The 20656-nt window shown below is 43.3% G+C and overlaps 1 protein-coding gene across 1 annotated transcript in view; it reads left to right on the top strand.

Moving 5' to 3' along the window:
* The window catches only part of shprh (SNF2 histone linker PHD RING helicase), a 34780-nt gene that overhangs the window by 11810 nt on the left and 2314 nt on the right, over positions 1-20656 (top strand). Inside the window, exons 9-27 of the mRNA XM_038299563.1 lie at positions 1895-2146; positions 2233-2311; positions 2388-2551; positions 2642-2898; positions 3079-3200; positions 3396-3484; positions 8210-8302; positions 8425-8532; positions 9144-9286; positions 9361-9534; positions 9667-9729; positions 9814-10039; positions 10154-10291; positions 16921-17022; positions 17111-17182; positions 17368-17556; positions 17631-17723; positions 17806-17892; positions 17975-18153. Coding sequence (XP_038155491.1) covers positions 1895-2146; positions 2233-2311; positions 2388-2551; positions 2642-2898; positions 3079-3200; positions 3396-3484; positions 8210-8302; positions 8425-8532; positions 9144-9286; positions 9361-9534; positions 9667-9729; positions 9814-10039; positions 10154-10291; positions 16921-17022; positions 17111-17182; positions 17368-17556; positions 17631-17723; positions 17806-17892; positions 17975-18153 — 2630 coding nt within the window. The remainder of the gene's footprint in view (positions 1-1894; positions 2147-2232; positions 2312-2387; positions 2552-2641; positions 2899-3078; positions 3201-3395; positions 3485-8209; positions 8303-8424; positions 8533-9143; positions 9287-9360; positions 9535-9666; positions 9730-9813; positions 10040-10153; positions 10292-16920; positions 17023-17110; positions 17183-17367; positions 17557-17630; positions 17724-17805; positions 17893-17974; positions 18154-20656) is intronic.

The raw sequence follows: 20656 nt of genomic DNA on the forward strand, positions 1-20656 counted from the left end.
AAATTTTTATTTCAAGTGACATTAAAAAGTCTTAAAAAGTCTTGAATTTAACTTGCCTTATGCTGTAGGAACCCTGCATTAATGTTCTCTGACAAACCTGAGGTCAGATAATCCGCTTTAATTAGTTTTTCAAGCACAAAATGGTTATGAGTATGGAAATGAGTATTCAAATATGATAAAACTTTGGTATGTATGGACCCAAATGTGACTGAAACAATCGTATTAATCGTATTGAAATAATCGTCTACTAATTTAGTAATTCGTTGATCGTTAACCAGAGTATAGAGACTGTAAAGCATGCTTTTAGCTGGTAAAGCAACCCAATCAGAGCAGTAATTACACCAAAATTCTAAAAAAAATATTGTAAATATTTTGCATTTAGGATAAAAAAAATTTTTGCCTGTCAACAGAGATGGCAAAAGTACTCACTTTCCGTACTTGAGTAAAAGTACAGGTACTTGTGTTAAAAAATACTCTGGTAAAAGTGGAAGTACTGATTAAACTTCTTTACTCAAGTAAAAGTAACAAAGTACAGGCTTGTAAATTTACTTAAAGTATAAAAGTAAAAGTAGAAACCACTTTTTTCATGCCGTTGCCTACATTTTAAATGGATGTCTGCCAATAGGACTAGATCTCCGTTGTGTTCATTTTCAGTCATCTCGTCGTCCATGCTACTATGCTAACGCCACCGCCACCAAGCTGCAATGATTTGCCGCCAATGAATACCGCCGAATCTGTCGATTCATCTTGTAGTGGTGCGTCAAATGCAACGTAGATTCCCATCCAATTAGATTAAATCTGGTATTGATGACGTGAAAAATAATAACGGTAACTCCATTGAAATTATTCAAAACTAAAGTAACGAGCCAATTTTTTAAAATGTAAGGAGTAGAAAGTACAGATATTTGTGTAAAAATGTAAGGAGTAGAAGTAAAAAGTCGTCATAAAAATAAGTAGTAAAGTAAAGTAAAAATATCAGGAAAATCTACTTGAGTACAGTAACGAAGTATTTGTACTTCTTTACTTCCCATCTCTGCCTGTCGATATGCTCTATCCAGAACCCCTAAAGTGGAAAAGATTGAGTATCACCTGGCTTTATTTCATAAGATTTCCCTAAGGCATCATTGGCACAGTGGGTATCACTGCTGCCTTGCAGCAAGAAGGTGAACTCCGGGGCATCCGGCTTCCTCCCACAGTCCGAAACCATGACTGTTAGATTAACCCTTTAAAGCCTGGACCATAAAGTAATTGACACTTTATTAGAATTGTCAGTGAACTTTCTGACAAATGACATCAAAAAAGAAAGTTAAATTAGTTCATTGATATGCATCAAATTTGATACATAAGGCATTTCTCTATAATTTTTTAAAGGTTTTCTGTTCCCTACATGCGACTTGTTGTGTAAGTCAGGGTTTTTAAGAATAAAAATATAACACTGATGATGTAGAGGTCTCAAAAACCTATGGATCAAATATGATACAATTGGTTTTAAAGGGTTAATTGGCTTCCTATAAATGTTCCTTAGGTGAGCGTGAATGGTTGTTTGTCCTGTGATGGACTGGTGACCTGTCCAGGGCGTACCCCGCCTCTCGCCCGTTGACAGGCCACTCGCGACCCCGCTTTGGATAAGCGTGACGGAAAATGGATGGATGGAAACTTTGGATATCTGATTATTAATCGATTCATGGAAAAGAATAATCAAAAGATGGATTTGCTTAATCATCGTTAGTTGCAGCCCTAATCCCAGAGAACGTAGCTGGATCTAAGTATTAAATGTTTAGTGTTGAATAATGTTAAACTTTCTTTGTTTTTTTTTCACGTTCAGAACTATTTTCTTCCTTTATCAATCATGTATTCAGTGTAGCCTCCTCACACCGCCTGTCTCCCCGCTCAGGTGTATCAGGGGGTGAAGAAGCACGGCTTTATCCAGCCTCGTATGCTCGCTGAGCAAGACGTGGTCATCACCACCTACGACGTGCTTCGCTCTGAGCTCAACTACGTCGACATTCCTCACAGTAATAGCAAAGACGGCCGGCGCTTCCGAAACCAGAAGCGCTACATGGCGGTTCCCAGCCCCCTGGTGGCCGTGGAGTGGTGGCGCATCTGTCTGGACGAAGCCCAGATGGTTGAGTGTCCCACAGCGAAGGTGAAACGGAATCCATTGTCAGGTTTTTGTTTTTCTTTCTTATGTTTTCTTTCCTCTGTTGTTTATATTTATCTTCTCACCAACAGGCTGCAGAAATGGCTCTGCGTCTTGCCTCCGTCAACCGATGGTGCGTCAGCGGCACTCCTGTCCAAAGAGGCTTAGAAGGTGAAAAAAAAAACAGTCCATCGATCAACTGTTAACCTGCTAGAGGCTCCATGCTGAAGCGATCTGTGTTTTGTAGATCTGTACGGCCTCATGCTTTTCCTGGGCGTGGATCCATACTGGGTTAAACACTGGTGGGACCAGCTGCTTTATCGCCCTTATCGCCGTGGAAACACAGAACCTCTGTACAATGTTATCGCTCAGATATTATGGCGGTCAGCTAAAAAAGACGTCATCGACCAGGTGGGCTTTGAGAAGAATTTCACGGAAAACAAATCATTCTTTAAAGGATAAAGAATCTCCTTACTTTATGTTTTTTTTTTCGTTCTTTAGATTCAGATTCCCCCTCAGACAGAGGAGGTTCACTGGCTTCACTTCACCCCAGTCGAGGGTCATTTTTACCACCGCCAGCATGAGGTCTGTTCCCAGGATGCTTTGGTGAAACTCAGGAAAATCTCTGACTGGAGCCTGAAACTGGGCAGCCTGGACCGCCGCACCGTCAACACCATCCTGTACCCGCTGCTGAGGCTGCGTCAGGCCTGCTGCCATCCGCAGGCCGTCAGGGGGGAGTTCCTGCCTCTGCAGAAGAGGTAAATGAGAGAAGTTTTCTTTTGCTTCGGTGGCACCTGCTAATTACTAGCCTTTCTAGGCTAAGTAAAGTAAACCAGGCGGGTAATAAACCCTTTTTTAAATTCTAATGCTATTAATTGTGTTTATCTTAAGCTATGTAATTTCCACTGGTAGATTAAGGCATGTTTCTTCTCTTTCAGCACCATGACAATGGAGGAGCTCCTCAAGTCTTTGCAGAAAAAATGTCGAGTGGAGTGTGAAGAAGGTCACAGGCAGTTGGTGTGTGCACTCAATGGTTTGGCTGGAATTCACATCATCAAAGGTATTAAAGCCCTTCTTCTCGGCTGCTGCTCTGTTTCCCATGGGAATAAGTCCAAAACACAGAACATGATCTCATCTTTGTTTCCTGGTGCTTTGTGCGCTGATATGTTGTGTTAAAGTCCCTCTTAGCTCGTTCTACACACAGGTTATCCCTATAGTCTCACCTGATTAACGCTGCTTGTTCTGTCGCCTGCAGGCGAGTTTGTAGAGGCCGTGGAGATGTATAGAGAGGTTCTGCGTTCATCAGAGGAGCACAAAGACAGGCTGAAAACCGATTCATTACAGGTACATTTTGGCCCATTTATCTTTTAAACTTTTGTTTTCAAAAGAATGTTTAAGTGCATTAAATGACACTGAAGCCAAAATGACGTAGTTTCTAAGTCGGAGATGTAAAAACATTGAAAGTCAAAGCAATTGTATTTGAATAGTATCATTAATGCCCAAGGAATCTTCTGTGTTCATGGTAAAGTAATTTAAAGTTAGTTTTATTGGTTGAATAGCTGATCTGTAAACAGCTGATTCTCAGTCCTGCCGCTCAAATCAATACTGCGACCCTTAGAGGGATTTTTGTTGACTCCATTTAAAACAAACAAACATGGCTTTAATTTGGTTCGCCAGCTTGGTTAGTTAATTCAGAAACTTATTTTAAGAGAACATTATGTTGCAATTCTCTCTTATCTTAAGCCTTTCAAAACCAGTATTGGGCACGTTACTTTGAAAAAGTAATTATTATAGTTACTAGTTACTTCTCCTAAAAAGTAACTGAGCAACTAACTGAGTTACCGTATTTTCACGACCATAAGGCGCACCGTACTAAAAGGCGCAGTCTCAGTTATGTGTCCCATTTCTGTATTTAACACACACATAAGGCGCACCGGACTATAGGGCGCGTTTTTTATATACAGGTACAAGTCCTCTACTACCTTTTAATACCTCTACTGCGTATTTAAAAATACAGCGGGGGCAAAACTGAGTATGACTGTGCTTTATTCATGTATTTATTAAAAAGTATTAATCAAACCTGGCAGCTGGCCGTGAGACAGACACATCGCAGATGACACAGCGCTGTGATCACTCCTAAATTAACTTAAAATCCTGAAACCTGCCGACGGAATATTTTCGCTTTTATGGGTGCCTGCAGTTTAAATTATTTAGATGAAAAACACCTGCCATCCACCGCGTGAACCCGGAGGCTGCCCAGCCTAGAGGCTGCTGATGAAAGGATTTCTCCTGTCGGCGCACCGCTGGTATGTGGGGGTCTGAGCGCCTCCGACAGAAATAGATAATCTGGATGAACTGACTGCAATTATTACGTTTTCAGGTGGACTTTTTCGATGTCGAGCGGTTGAACAGCGAGCACAGCGTTAATTTGTTTCCCCATGTTTTTCACATCAGCTGTGAGATGGGCACGCATGGAGTTACATATTAACAGCGATGGTGATGAGTGGAAAAAAAACCCACCTGGTCTCCTTACATTCAGCCACTCTTTCATCATCTCCTCAATGAGGTGGTCTCAAAAGTCGCAGTTACAACACACATAGGGCGCACCGCACATTTTGAGGGGAAAAAAAGACGTTTAAGTGCGCCTTATAGTTGTGAAAATACGGTACTCCACAATAAAAGTAACTAGTTACTAGTAAAAGTAACTATTGCGTTACTTTTGCGTTTCTCGCCCCCGTAACCCTCACCACCCAGCCCCCACCTTCTCGCCGTGTGTTTCCAAAGCCAGCTGAATAGAGCGGACGACAAAGACAAGAACCTGCAGAGAGTTTAGCATTTATTGCAACTCAATGTAAATTACATCAGGGGGGAACGCTATCTGATGGTCCACTAAACCCCGTCAGATAGTGTTCCCTCTGCTTAACATGGGGGGAACGCTATCTGATGCGGTGTAAATATCATCAGGCCCCATCACCTCTACTCATGGGTGTGAAGTTTTTTAACAGGGCGTTCAGATCTGGTGTTCAGAAATTAATAACTGGGGATGTCTAATTCTGAAATCCTGTGTGTTTGGGTTGGTATAGATACTGCAACATCTATCTATCTATCTATCTATCTATCTATCTATCTATCTATCTATCTATCCATCCATCCATCCATCCATCCATCCATCCATCCATCCATCCATCCAAATTTCTCCCTTTCTCCATATAGGCTATCATTTGATCGTTCACGCTCTCCATAGTTCTCCTGTGGCGCGAGCACAGGGCGACTGTTGCGCGCCTTTAGTGAGCATGCGCGTTTCCTGTCGCTTGCGTGGTAAATCGTGCCGCCTGCACTGTGCGGAGATGCAGGGGAAACCGTATGTGATGGGGAAACGCAGCTCGACGTAACACCGGTATTTCCATCTGGAAAACGCTGTTTTGCTGCTGGATCCTCCTCACTCTCCATCTCTCTGTGTGTGCTGTACGTTAAACACCGGTAACAGCCAATCTCATCCTCCCCTCTCTCATGACGCGCACACGAGTCCTATCATAAAAAAAAATTGTTAATTGTGCGACCTGAGTAACGCGCAGTAATGGGGTGTCAGCAATGGTAACTGCGTTATAGTTACAGTAAGAGTAATAATTTTGATTACTCGTTACTAAAAGAAGGTAACACCGTTACTTTCAACGCCGTTACTTCCATCACTGTTCAAAACAGCTTCAAATTTAAATTTAGAATAAAAACTCTTAAGCCGGCACAAAGCATTCTTCTTCTTTAATTTAATGGAAAATAGGATCACTAACATTCAGGGACTTCAAATATAATGCATGCTCAGGAAGGACCACGTGTTACATTTCATCACGTCCTCCTCTTGTTGTTCAAAAGATGCAAATAAAAAAAAGGAAAAAGGGATTGAACCTGGAAGTGGGATATAGGGACCTAGACTCCTATTACTGTTTTTTCGATACTATTGAGATATAAAATAAAAAAACAAACAATTATTTGATAGCTTCTTTGTGTTACTTGTGGGGCTGTGTCTGCATGGCACAGCCCCACAGTCACAACCACTGTTCCTGCAAGCATCTGGACGAAGCGTTTTAAATGGGCTTCTGAGGTTACCTAAGGGTCTGACTTTCTGTCGCTAAATTGCACATACCGTATTTTCACGACCATAAGGCGCACCGTACTAAAAGGCTGCAGTCTCAGTTATGTGTGCCATTTCTGTATTTAACACACACATAAGGTTTGTATACCGGTAAATATCCTCTACTACGTTTAAATACCTCTACTGCGTATTTAAAAATAGAGCGGGAGCAAAACTGAGTATGATTGTGCTTTATTCATGTATTTATTACAAAGTATTAATCGAACCCATCAAAGTCATCATCCTCTGTTTCTGAATTAAACAGCTGCGCTAAAGCAGACATGCCAATTTCCCATCCTTCGCTGTCAGACTCACTTTCCGTGCAGCGCGGCTCCTCGGAAATGATGCTGGCTTTTGCGAAAGCTTGAACAACAGAGCCAGCAGACACGTTAATCCAAACATCAACAATCCATCCGCAAACGGTGGCGTAACTTGCCCGGCGCTGCCTTCCACTTTTCGTGAAACTGTGGTCTCCGTCGTTCATCCATCGCTCCCACGCCGCTCGCAGCTTTACTTTGAACGGCCGGTTCACACCGATGTCGAGCGGTTGAAGTTCCTTTTTCAGACCTCCCGGGATAACGGCGAGCACAGCGTGTATTTGTTCCACCATGTTTTTCACATCGGCTGTGAGATGGGCACGCATGGAGTCACAGATTAAGCGATGGTAATGCGTGGAAAAAACCACCTGGTCTCCTCCCATACACCTCCCTCAGCAACGCTTTCATCATCTCCTCATCCATCCAGCCCTTTTCATTTGCCTTAATAACGACTCCAGCTGGAAAAGTCTCTTTAGGCAAAGTCTTTCTCTTAAAAATCACCATAGGCGGCAGTTTCTGCGTGGCAGCCAAGCACAACTGTAAACAACGCCTTTTCATACCCCGTTGTGTGTGTCGCTACCGTGCTGGTCCCCCTCTTCTCCACCGTGTGATTCACCGAGATGTCGAAAGTGAGCGGCACCTCGTCCATGTTGGTGATGTGGCTTGGCTGGATGCGTTTGTCGGCGATGTGTTTGCTGTAGTAGGAGTGGAAGCTCGCCAGCTTTTCATTATAATCCGCCGGACATTGCTGAGCTACTGTAGTCCTGGTCCGGATGGAAAAATTGCACGCATAGGCGTGTCTCTTTGCCATTTTCAGGGTTGTTATGACAACAATGTTCTACATAAAGCACATACCTGTTCTTTTATACACAATCCACGCCCACACTTCCCCCTTTAACGTTCTCATGGCGGTCTCAACAACGTCCGCAGTAACAACACAAATAGGGCGCACCGCACATTTTTAAGGGGAAAAAAAAAACGTTTATATGCGCCTTATAGTCGTGAAAATACGGTAGTAACTGGATTTGGTCACTTGTTTATGTATTATAACTCTACTAAAACAAATTGTGGAAAAGAAAGTAGATAACTATTTGGACAATGCCGCCATTTTTTGACGAAAAACCAGAATTCCTATGATAAGAAATTCATCATAATGATGTAAATACCCACCCCTTAAATGACTTATAAAATCTAGGATATTGTTTGGGCTTTCTTTTTAATCGGTCAAATTGTCAGCCAATCAAATCTTGAGTGATTTGTAGTTTTTCTTTCTTCTTTAAAAATTTTGTGTGTTTAGTTTATTTCTAAACAGGTTAAAAAGACAAGTATGTTCTATTTTAAAAAGGGAAAAAGAATCACAACTTTGTGACCCGAAATACTTTAAAGTTGAGACTTTTGTTCCCAGTTGCAAATAATTTGGACAAATGTGCACAACCTGATTTGGATTCTTACCTGTTTATAAAACAAAAAACATGTTTAGTTGTCCTTCCACTTTACAAGACTGTGCTTCTTTCTGCCATTAAACAGCATATAGCCCCCCTCTCTCTTATAAATAGTGTTGCAAGGCTCTATATTAGCATTGTACCTTTCTCTTTTCTAATTGTCACAATTGATTCCAAACAGAGGCTTCATGCCACCCACAACTTGATGGAGTTACTACATGCAAAGCATCCTGGGATTCCACCAACCCTCAGAGATGACAGGCTCGGGGAAGAGGTAAACAGACTGAAGGTTTAACATTGTTTATTTTATTTATAGACATTGTTATTTATTTAGACATGTTTATTTATAGACGTTGTATAACAAATGTGAGTTTCTTTCTTTAAATCTATTTGCAGGCTGAGCAGCTGCGGCAGCATTATATGACCAAGTACGATTCGGAGGTGGCCGACGCCCATCAGGCGCTGCAGCCGGTGCTGCAGAACATCAAAGAGTTGAAGCGGAAGGTGAGAAATAACCAAAATACATGCTGTGGGTTTTTTTTTATTTGTTTTGTTTTAGTCAAAGTCAGGATTTTTATGCTTCAGGAATAGATTAACTCTTCAGAAAGTTTCCTTTTTCCCTATTGTTGTTGTGTTATTTTAAATTATACAATTAAAAATATATTTTTAAGGAAAAAAGTTACGATTCAAATAAAATATGTTAAGCTCTAACAAACATTTAAAGTTTATATTGGTCGGATGATATTTCAGCTGTAAGTTTTGTGATTCATAGATTTCCCTAAGACTCAGTTTGATTGACAGAAAGCTGCTTCCACCCTTTTCTTCAACTTTGAGAAATTTTTTATTTGATTTTTAACCAAAATCTAAATGAACTTTTGTAGTAATGGGAATGAATGAATTAATAATTTTAATTCTATAGAGAAATTTAATTGTATTATGTGTAATAATCAATGTATATTATTAGATTACTTGTATAATTTAGTGATTATGTCTGAAATTGAATTTCAAGAATATTTATTTTTCCTGTTTGTGTTTCATCTACTATCTAAACTTAACATTAAAAACCTGTTTACACAGGGTTGTGATCGCTGACAGATCTACCTTTTTCTTTCCAGGTGAACTTAAACTCCCCCTGGTGGTTGGAGGTCGTCCAGAGGGCAATCCGCTGCTCCACCGATGAAGATCTGGTGTCCCGTGTCAAGAATGAGCTAACGTCGAGCTACAAGCAGCAGTCCCACAAGCTCTCCATGGCAGACAAGTACAGCTTCTGGGGTGTAAAGTTAGCACTCGTTGTAAGGACACCACACTGAAGACCTGTCGTGTTCCCTGCAGGTTCCGTGATGCCTGTGGTCTGCAGTTCCTGCTCACCACACAAATGCAAGATCTGATGAAGTCCCAAAAAACTGTGCAAGACGCAGTGAAGAGCCTCGAGGGCCCAGCTTCTAAGGAAGTGATTGAAGAGGCCACCGTTTGCCACCTTAGGCCAGTGAGACTGCCACTCAACAAGTAAGTTACCAGCATTAAACGACAACATCATTTATATTGAAAGATTTACCCACTGTATTCATACTTCTCTGCAAAACACAGAGCCTTTTCAATGTCATGAAGTTTGATTTTGTCTGCTTTTTTATGTCACAGCTGTGTGTTCTGCAAAGCAGATGAACTTTTCACTGATTATGAATCCAAGCTGTTTGCTCAAACGTAAGTAAGCAGGTGATTTAGATTGTTCCAAGTCTGATTAGAACCAAAAAGTTTAAGAGAAAGTTAAAAAAAATGTGTTCTTAGGGTGAAAGGTCAGACAGCCATCTTTGAGGAAATGATCGAGGATGAAGAAGGCCTAGTGGACGACCGTCTTCCCACCACCAGTCGCGGCCTATGGGCGGCCAGTGAGACTGAGCGCACCCTCAAAGCCATCTTGTCGTTCGCCAAAGTGAAACGGATGGACCCGGAGCTGGTGGAGGAAGGGAACACTTTTATGGAGCTGTTTGAGAACTGGAAGAAGGAGTATAAAGTAAGCAGACGTCTTGTAGGTCTAGTAAGAACAATATTAAACAACCAAAAATCAAAGTGTTACACAGTGTGACTAATATAAGTTCAATGGAACATTACTTTGGTCTTTTTTCAGGTTTTGCATGAGTACTGGATGGTGCTGCGTAATCACGTGTCGGCCATTGACGAGTTGGGGATGGCTACTGAACGGCTGCGTGTTCGTCTGCCTGATGAACCGAAACCCAAACTTCTGCACATTATAGAACCGCACGAAGTAAGAGAACAGGGTTCCTGCGGGTCATTAAAAATCCTTAAAAGTCATTAAATTATTGTTTTTAAAATTAAGGCCTTAATTGGCATTAAAATTCATTGAATGTGATTATCATGGCATTCAAAATGCTTTATTAAAAAAAAAAATATTGTCAAATATATCAGATTTAACTGGTTCCACATGTTTGCGATGAACTGCTCCTGATTGATCCTAAAGCCATCTGTTCGGAACAGAAGCTCGAGGCACAGAAAAAGATAGAAAATGGGAAAATGTAAATTTTAACAGAAGTGGCTGGAAAACGAGAAAATCGGGACATGGCTGCAGCCTGTCGATGGTAAAGATTTGGCCGTGTACATACACTATATTGCCAAAAGTATTTGCTCACCCATCCAAATTATTGGAATCAGGTGTTCCAATCACTTCCATGGCCACAGGTGTATAAATTCAAGCACCTAGGCATGCAGACTGTTTTTACAAACATTTGTGAAAGAATGGGTCGCTCTCAGGAGCTCAGTGAATTCCAGCGTGGAACTGTGATAGGATGCCACCTGTGCAACAAATCCAGTCGTGAAATTTCCTCGCTCCTAAATATTCCACAGTCAACTGTCAGCTGTATTATAAGAAAATGGAAGTGTTTGGGAACGACAGCAACTCAGCCACGAAGTGGTAGGCCACGTAAACTGACGGAGCGGGGTCAGCGGATGCTGAAGCGCATAGTGCGAAGAGGTCGCCAACTTTCTGCAGAGTCAATCACTACAGACCTCCAAACTTCATGTGGCCTTCAGATTAGCTCAAGAACAGTGCGCAGAGAGCTTCATGGAATGGGTTTCCATGGTCGAGCAGCTGCATCCAAGCCATACATCACCAAGTGCAATGCAAAGCGTCGGATGCGGTGGTGTAAAGCACGCCGCCACTGGACTCTAGAGCAGTGGAGACGCGTTCTCTGGAGTGACGAATCGCGCTTCTCCATCTGGCAATCTGATGGACGGGTCTGGGTTTGGCGGTTGCCAGGAGAACGGTACTTGTCTGACTGCATTGTGCCAAGTGTAAAGTTTGGTGGAGGGGGGATTATGGTGTGGGGTTGTTTTTCAGGAGCTGGGCTTGGCCCCTTAGTTCCAGTGAAAGGAACTCTGAATGCTTCAGCATACCAAGACATTTTGGACAATTCCATGCTCCCAACTTTGTGGGAACAGTTTGGAGCTGGCCCCTTCCTCTTCCAACATGACTGTGCACCAGTGCACAAAGCAAGGTCCATAAAGACATGGATGACAGAGTCTGGTGTGGATGAACTTGACTGGCCTGCACAGAGTCCTGACCTCAACCCGATAGAACACCTTTGGGATGAATTAGAGCGGAGACTGAGAGCCAGGCCTTCTCGTCCAACATCAGTGTGCGACCTCACAAATGCGCTTCTGGAAGAATGGTCAAAAATTCCCATAAACACACTCCTAAACCTTGTGGACAGCCTTCCCAGAAGAGTTGAAGCTGTTCTAGCTGCAAAGGGTGGACCGACGTCATATTGAACCCTATGGATTAGGAACGGGATGTCACTTAAGCTCATATGTGAGTCAAGGCAGGTGAGCAAATACTTTTGGCAATATAGTGTATATATATATATTAGGGGTGGAACGGTTCACAAAATCCACGGTTCGGTTCGATTCACGGTTTCTGGTCACGGTTTTCGGCTCGATTCGATACATGTTGATTGTTACACCGAAATCCCATAAAAATTTATGAAATTAATGAAAAAATCCCCCAAAAAATAATGGATTGTAATTATTTTAAATGATCCGCAGAAACCCTGGATCATTTCCGTATGCTTTGCTGCTTTGAATTTAATCATCTCGCGCATGCTCTCTACCATCTCCAAGGAACTCAGAGGGGAGCAGACGAAGCCACAGTGGAGGCTGTAGGCTTTGCTTTGAGCAGCCGGTCTGGAGCGCAGCGGGGCGGAGCGGGGGTTGCTGACGGAGTATGAGGGATTTCGGGGTTAGCATGACATGTTGCTGTTAGCATAAACAAAACGTGTTGCACAATGCTTGCACACTGTTGCACTTTTATCCACAGCTTTCTTTCCGCCGTCATCGTAGGTCACTCTAAATGCAAAGTGGTCCCATACAGCAGACCTATAAAGTGCTGCTGGCGCGTCTTCCAACTCCAGTTCTTTCCCACTCGCCATACCCACACAATTCTCCACAACAACTGATTTTTTTCTGCTACACCCGGCTACGCTGCTTCGCTTCCTCTTCTTCTTGTGTACTACTGGTGGTTGGCTTTGGTCGCAGTACCGCCACCTTCTGCTCTGTTGTGTAAACGCTTCGCCTATGAGAAAAAGGAGCAGCGCATGAACCGAACGAAACACATGCGAACCGAACCGAGACAGTCGAACCGAACGGTTCTGGCGGTTTTCATAAATCGTCCCATCCCTAATATATATACACTATATTGCCAAAAGTATTTGCTCACCCATCCAAATTATTGGAATCAGGTGTTCCAATCACTTCCATGGCCACAGGTGTATAAATTCAAGCACCTAGGCATGCAGACTGTTTTTACAAACATTTGTGAAAGAATGGGTCGCTCTCAGGAGCTCAGTGAATTCCAGCGTGGAACTGTGATAGGATGCCACCTGTGCAACAAATCCAGTCGTGAAATTTCCTCGCTCCTAAATATTCCACAGTCAACTGTCAGCTGTATTATAAGAAAATGGAAGTGTTTGGGAACGACAGCAACTCAGCCACGAAGAGGTAGGCCACGTAAACTGACGGAGCGGGGTCAGCGGATGCTGACGCGCATAGTGCGAAGAGGTCGCCAACTTTCTGCAGAGTCAATCACTACAGACCTCCAAACTTCATGTGGCCTTCAGATTAGCTCAAGAACAGTGCGCAGAGAGCTTCATGGAATGGGTTTCCATGGTCGAGCAGCTGCATCCAAGCCATACATCACCAAGTGCAATGCAAAGCGTCGGATGCGGTGGTGTAAAGCACGCCGCCACTGGACTCTAGAGCAGTGGAGACGCGTTCTCTGGAGTGACGAATCGCGCTTCTCCATCTGGCAATCTGATGGACGGGTCTGGGTTTGGCGGTTGCCAGGAGAACGGTACTTGTCTGACTGCATTGTGCCAAGTGTAAAGTTTGGTGGAGGGGGGATTATGGTGTGAGGTTGTTTTTCAGGAGCTGGGCTTGGCCCCTTAGTTCCAGTGAAAGGAACTCTGAATGCTTCAGCATACCAAGACATTTTGGACAATTCCATGCTCCCAACTTTGTGGGAACAGTTTGGAGCTGGCCCCTTCCTCTTCCAACATGACTGTGCACCAGTGCACAAAGCAAGGTCCATAAAGACATGGATGACAGAGTCTGGTGTGGATGAACTTGACTGGCCTGCACAGAGTCCTGACCTCAACCCGATAGAACACCTTTGGGATGAATTAGAGCGGAGACTGAGAGCCAGGCCTTCTCGTCCAACATCAGTGTGCGACCTCACAAATGCGCTTCTGGAAGAATGGTCAAAAATTCCCATAAACACACTCCTAAACCTTGTGGACAGCCTTCCCAGAAGAGTTGAAGCTGTTCTAGCTGCAAAGGGTGGACCGACGTCATATTGAACCCTATGGATTAGGAACGGGATGTCACTTAAGCTCATATGTGAGTCAAGGCAGGTGAGCAAATACTTTTGGCAATATAGTGTATATATATATATTAGGGGTGGAACGGTTCACAAAATCCACGGTTCGGTTCGATTCACGGTTTCTGGTCACGGTTTTCGGCTCGATTCGATACATGTTGATTGTTACACCGAAATCCCATAAAAATTTATGAAATTAATGAAAAAATCCCCCAAAAAATAATGGATTGTAATTATTTTAAATGATCCGCAGAAACCCTGGATCATTTCCGTATGCTTTGCTGCTTTGAATTTAATCATCTCGCGCATGCTCTCTACCATCTCCAAGGAACTCAGAGGGGAGCAGACGAAGCCACAGTGGAGGCTGTAGGCTTTGCTTTGAGCAGCCGGTCTGGAGCGCAGCGGGGCGGAGCGGGGGTTGCTGACGGAGTATGAGGGATTTCGGGGTTAGCATGACATGTTGCTGTTAGCATAAACAAAACGTGTTGCACAATGCTTGCACACTGTTGCACTTTTATCCACAGCTTTCTTTCCGCCGTCATCGTAGGTCACTCTAAATGCAAAGTGGTCCCATACAGCAGACCTATAAAGTGCTGCTGGCGCGTCTTCCAACTCCAGTTCTTTCCCACTCGCCATACCCACACAATTCTCCACAACAACTGATTTTTTTCTGCTACACCCGGCTACGCTGCTTCGCTTCCTCTTCTTCTTGTGTACTACTGGTGGTTGGCTTTGGTCGCAGTACCGCCACCTTCTGCTCTGTTGTGTAAACGCTTCGCCTATGAGAAAAAGGAGCAGCGCATGAACCGAACGAAACACATGCGAACCGAACCGAGACAGTCGAACCGAACGGTTCTGGCGGTTTTCATAAATCGTCCCATCCCTAATATATATACACTATATTGCCAAAAGTATTTGCTCACCCATCCAAATTATTGGAATCAGGTGTTCCAATCACTTCCATGGCCACAGGTGTATAAATTCAAGCACCTAGGCATGCAGACTGTTTTTACAAACATTTGTGAAAGAATGGGTCGCTCTCAGGAGCTCAGTGAATTCCAGCGTGGAACTGTGATAGGATGCCACCTGTGCAACAAATCCAGTCGTGAAATTTCCTCGCTCCTAAATATTCCACAGTCAACTGTCAGCTGTATTATAAGAAAATGGAAGTGTTTGGGAACGACAGCAACTCAGCCACGAAGAGGTAGGCCACGTAAACTGACGGAGCGGGGTCAGCGGATGCTGACGCGCATAGTGCGAAGAGGTCGCCAACTTTCTGCAGAGTCAATCACTACAGACCTCCAAACTTCATGTGGCCTTCAGATTAGCTCAAGAACAGTGCGCAGAGAGCTTCATGGAATGGGTTTCCATGGTCGAGCAGCTGCATCCAAGCCATACATCACCAAGTGCAATGCAAAGCGTCGGATGCGGTGGTGTAAAGCACGCCGCCACTGGACTCTAGAGCAGTGGAGACGCGTTCTCTGGAGTGACGAATCGCGCTTCTCCATCTGGCAATCTGATGGACGGGTCTGGGTTTGGCGGTTGCCAGGAGAACGGTACTTGTCTGACTGCATTGTGCCAAGTGTAAAGTTTGGTGGAGGGGGGATTATGGTGTGAGGTTGTTTTTCAGGAGCTGGGCTTGGCCCCTTAGTTCCAGTGAAAGGAACTCTGAATGCTTCAGCATACCAAGACATTTTGGACAATTCCATGCTCCCAACTTTGTGGGAACAGTTTGGAGCTGGCCCCTTCCTCTTCCAACATGACTGTGCACCAGTGCACAAAGCAAGGTCCATAAAGACATGGATGACAGAGTCTGGTGTGGATGAACTTGACTGGCCTGCACAGAGTCCTGACCTCAACCCGATAGAACACCTTTGGGATGAATTAGAGCGGAGACTGAGAGCCAGGCCTTCTCGTCCAACATCAGTGTGCGACCTCACAAATGCGCTTCTGGAAGAATGGTCAAAAATTCCCATAAACACACTCCTAAACCTTGTGGACAGCCTTCCCAGAAGAGTTGAAGCTGTTCTAGCTGCAAAGGGTGGACCGACGTCATATTGAACCCTATGGATTAGGAACGGGATGTCACTTAAGCTCATATGTGAGTCAAGGCAGGTGAGCAAATACTTTTGGCAATATAGTGTATATATATATATATATATATATATATATATATATATATATATATATATATGACTAATGGGTACTTATTGATGACATTAAAATTATTTCTAAGAGCATTAAAAAGCATTAAATTAGAGTTCCTCCTTCCTGTATAAACCCTGGAGAAAGACAGTGCTGGATGCTTGAGGCTGTCCTGCAATGATAACATTTGTTTAATGTTTAGGTCTTAGGGTAGAAGTTTGTGTTTCCATTCCGAGACATCCCCTCACAAAAAAGTTGTTTTTGAAGTTGGCATGAAAAAGTATTTTAATAATTTTTTTGTGAGAAGAACTCCCAGTAGATGCCAGTTGTGTTCCACTGCGTTCAGTTTTATGCTGAGCCTCAGAGAGCCATGAGCTGGCAATGATTGCACTTTTTAAATGATCTTCCTATTTTTGCATCCATTTCACATAAAGATTTTTTATGTATACATTGGTAGGAAAGCAATAGACATTTTTTTTTTATGCAAGCATAAAAACTTGATCATCGGTGCTGCTGCTAGTAGTTAGACCGCTCTAAACAAAATGACGAAACAAAAACATGAGGAAAAAGGATATGTATGCGCACAGCTAACAAGTTTTGCCCTAGAGTTTCATGAAGAGTATAAACCAATGTGAATTTCTGTTCTCCCATGCAGCGTTTCTGGGCTGCAGCCGGCCCATGCTGGCTGCAGCCTCAGTGTGAGTAGCTTTTTGCTGTAACCCCACACTGGACCAGAACTGCGGCAGCACCGTAGCCAGTGTGAGCCCAGCGTAATAGTTTCAACCGTTGTGATTACTGACTTTGTTTACAAAATGTTTTCAAAGATCTTCTGCTTTTATAGCTTTTTTCACCTCTGCTCTCAGGTGGAGCAGAACAGAGTGAAACTTCTAAACGACCAGGCTGTGGCCAAGTCGCAACTGCAGAAGAAGCTAGGACAGTTTCTCTATTTAACCAATCTGGAAAAGGTAGAATCCTGATGTTTGGAACAAATCTGGAACAAGTTTGAATCGTTTCCTTCAGTCTAACCCCATGTTGCATTAATTTGGCTTGAAGTCGCAGGACAAGTCAACTGGAGGGCTGAACCCTGAGCCATGCCCCATCTGTGCTCGGCCGCTGGGACAGGAGGTGAGAACTGATGGTAGATCTCAACTACTCTAAGTTTTTATGGTGAAGGAACACTGAACCTTTAATGAATAAAAAACTATTTATGTGTATGCCTTTTTCCTTTCCTATGTAACTTAACTCTAATTTTTGTTTAAAAAATGGTGCAATAATGGGGATTTTTTTTCTAATAATGCCTTTTCCTCTAGTGGGCAGTGTTGACCTGTGGTCACTGCTTTTGTAATGAATGCATCGCCATCATTGTGGAGCAGTATAGCGTGGGCTCAAGGCGGCGCGCCATCAAGTGTGCCATTTGCAGGCAGACTACGTCCCACGCAGAAATCTCCTACGTTTTCACCACCCAGTCGTCGAGCCACGATCAAGACATACCAGTCAAGGTTTGTCATCAGAGCCGTTTTAGTCAAACCAGGTTGAAGTTTTTGTCTCAACAGGTTTTTTTTACTTTTTGCAGGGAAGCCACTCTACCAAAGTGGAGGCGGTTGTAAGAACATTGAAGAAGATTCAGATGAACGATCCTGGTGCAAAGTGTCTCGTCTTTTCAACAGTAAGTGAACCATTTCATTGTGATTAGTAGTGATGTTCAGTTTGGATGTGATCTGGATTGTTTCCTTATTTTTTATGAACAGTGGCAGAGTGTCCTGGACATCATTGCTAAGGCCTTGTTGGACAATAACATGGAGTTTTCACAAATCAATGGAATTCATAAATTCCAGGTTTGACTTTAAAAGCTTCTGTCATCTTTCAGGATTGCAGTAAAGATCTTTATGTGTCTTTAATTTTATTTTGTGTTTTTAGGAAAATCTTAGTTCTTTCAAGTATGATGAAAAGATCAACATTCTTCTCCTCCCTCTCCACACCGGCTCCAACGGCCTGAATATCATTGAAGCAACACACGTCCTGCTGGTTGAACCGATTCTGAACCCAGCTCATGAGCTCCAGGCTATAGGCAGGGTACACCGGATTGGTCAAACAAAGTAAGCCACCTTTAAATGTGTTTTTTACTTTCTTTCTCTCCTTAAAACCACAAAGGTCTGTGTATTTTACTGGGATTTTATTTGATAAAGCAGCCATTGCTAACTATCAGGCCATAGATCGCCTGTTAAGAGTAGTAAATGTAGTAAATTTGATGATGTCATTTTATTTTGAAAAACGCAAAGAATGCCTGTTCTTCTGTTGGCGAGCAATCATGTACCCCATTCACGCTACCCTTGAAAAAACCGTGCCGAGACCGGTCTGAGCTCAGTAACTGAGATAACTTATCGTGTGTAAATGGAAAGCAAACTGAACCGGACCGAGCTAGACACAACCGAAACGCGCTAACTGCGGACCATTTCCAGAGGTGGGCTTAGCTCGGTTTTTCCCTGGCTCGGTTCTCTGATGACGAGGGCATGAGCAGAATGTGTCATCTCCGTCTGGCTGCACATCCCGATTCACACTCCATTCCAGTAGTTGGCAGTAATGCCCCTCCGGAAGTTGCTTGCCAACCAACACAAAACAGAAGAAGAAGAACAACTATCAACAATAGGGATGGGACGATTTATGAAAACCGTTCGGTTCGACTGTCTCGGTTCGGTTCTCGGGTGTTGCGTTCGGTTCGTGCACTGCTCCTTTTTTCTCATAGGCGAAGCGTTTACACTCCCGAGCAGAAGGTGGCGGTACTGCGACCAAAGCCAACCACCAGTAGTAAACAAGAAGAAGAAGCGAAGCAGCGTAGCCGGGTGTAGCAGGGAAAAAAATCAATTGTGTGGGTATGGCGAGTGGGACAGAACAGGAGTTGGAAGACGCGCCAGCAGCACTTTATAGGTGCTGTAATCTGTTGCATTTAGAGTGACCTACGATGACGGCGGAAAGAAAGTTGTGGATAAAAGTGCAACACGTTTTGTTTATGCTAACGGCAACATGTCATGCTAACCCCGAAATCCCTCATACTCCGTCAGCAACCCCCGCTGCCTACAGCCCCCACTGTGGCTCCCGTCCGCTCCCCTCTGAGTCCCTTGAAGATCGTAGAGGGCATGCGCCAGATGATTAAATTCAAAGCAGCAAAACATACGGAAATGATCCAGGGTTTCCGCGGATCATTTAAAATAATTACAATCCATTATTTTTGAGGGGATTTTTTCATTAATTTCATAAATTTTTATGGGATTTCGGTGTAACAATCAACATATACCGAATCGAACCGAAAACCGTGACCACGAAACCGTGAATCGAACCGAACCGTGGATTTTGTGAACCGTTCCACCCCTAATAAACAACAATCGAAATCTTCTCCACGCAACATTTTAAATAATGGCTTCAAAAGAGCGTGGTGCGACCTGGGATGACGCCGAGACTGAGGCCGTTATTGCAATTTGGGCCATTTTGATTTGCTTGATTCCCTCCTTCTTCGTCTTCTTCTTCTTGTGTTTTATGGCGGTTGGCAAACAACTTTTGGTGCATTACCGCCACCAACTGCTTGATTTCCTCCTTCAATACAGGCAGTAATACCGCAGATCGTCACTAGGAGGCGAGGAGTCGAGGAACCGAGATAGCGTAATGTGTAAACGGCAGAACCGAGCTCGGCCTGGTTAACTGATCCGAGATCGGACCGGTCTCGGCAGGGAAGGGTAGCATAAATGGGGTAATAGCAGAGATGGCAAAAGTACTCACTTTCCATAATTGAGTAAAAGTACAGATACTTGTGTTAAAAAATACTCTGGTAAAAGTGGAAGTACTGATTAAACTTCTTTACTCAAGTAAAAGTAACAAAGTACAGGCTTGTAAATTTACTTAAAGTATAAAAGTCAAAGTATAAACCACTTTTTTCATGCCGTTGCCTACATTTTAAATGGATGTCTGCCAATAGGACTAGATCTCCGTTGTGTTCATTTTCAATCATCTGGTCGTCCATGCTACTATGCTAACGCCACCGCCACCAAGCTGCAATGATTTGCCGCGAATGAATACCGCCGAATCTGTCGATTCATCTTGTAGTGGTGCGTCAAATGCAACGTAGATTCCCATCCAATTAGATTGAATTTGGTATTGATGACGTGAAAAATAATAACGGTAACTCCATTGAAATTATTAAAAACTAAAGTAATGAGCTGATGAAGGTTCTCAGTCATCCAGGTCATAGTCATTCCGTAAAAATTCAAAAAATATCCACTGGACTTGGTTTTCAAGATTTGAAGACGTTTCGCCACCTCTCCAGGAAGCTTTCTCAATTCAAATGTCTGGATCCGCAGTGAGTTTGAGCGATACAAGGCGTTGTCTATATAAGACTCAAACTCACTGCGGATCCAGACATTTGAATTGAGAAAGCTTCCTGGAGAGGTGGCGAAACGTCTTCAAATCTTGAAAACCAAGTCCAGTGGATATTTTTTGAATTTTTACGGAATAAAGTAATGAGCCAATTTTTTTAAATGTAAGGAGTAGAAAGTACAGTTATTTGTGTAAAAATGTAAGGAGTACAAGTAAAAAGTCGTCATAAAAATA

The sequence above is a fragment of the Cyprinodon tularosa genome, unplaced genomic scaffold (assembly GCF_016077235.1).
Source record: "Cyprinodon tularosa strain WSP-4 unplaced genomic scaffold, ASM1607723v1 ctg430, whole genome shotgun sequence".
In the NCBI taxonomy this organism is placed as follows: Eukaryota; Metazoa; Chordata; class Actinopteri; order Cyprinodontiformes; family Cyprinodontidae; genus Cyprinodon; species Cyprinodon tularosa.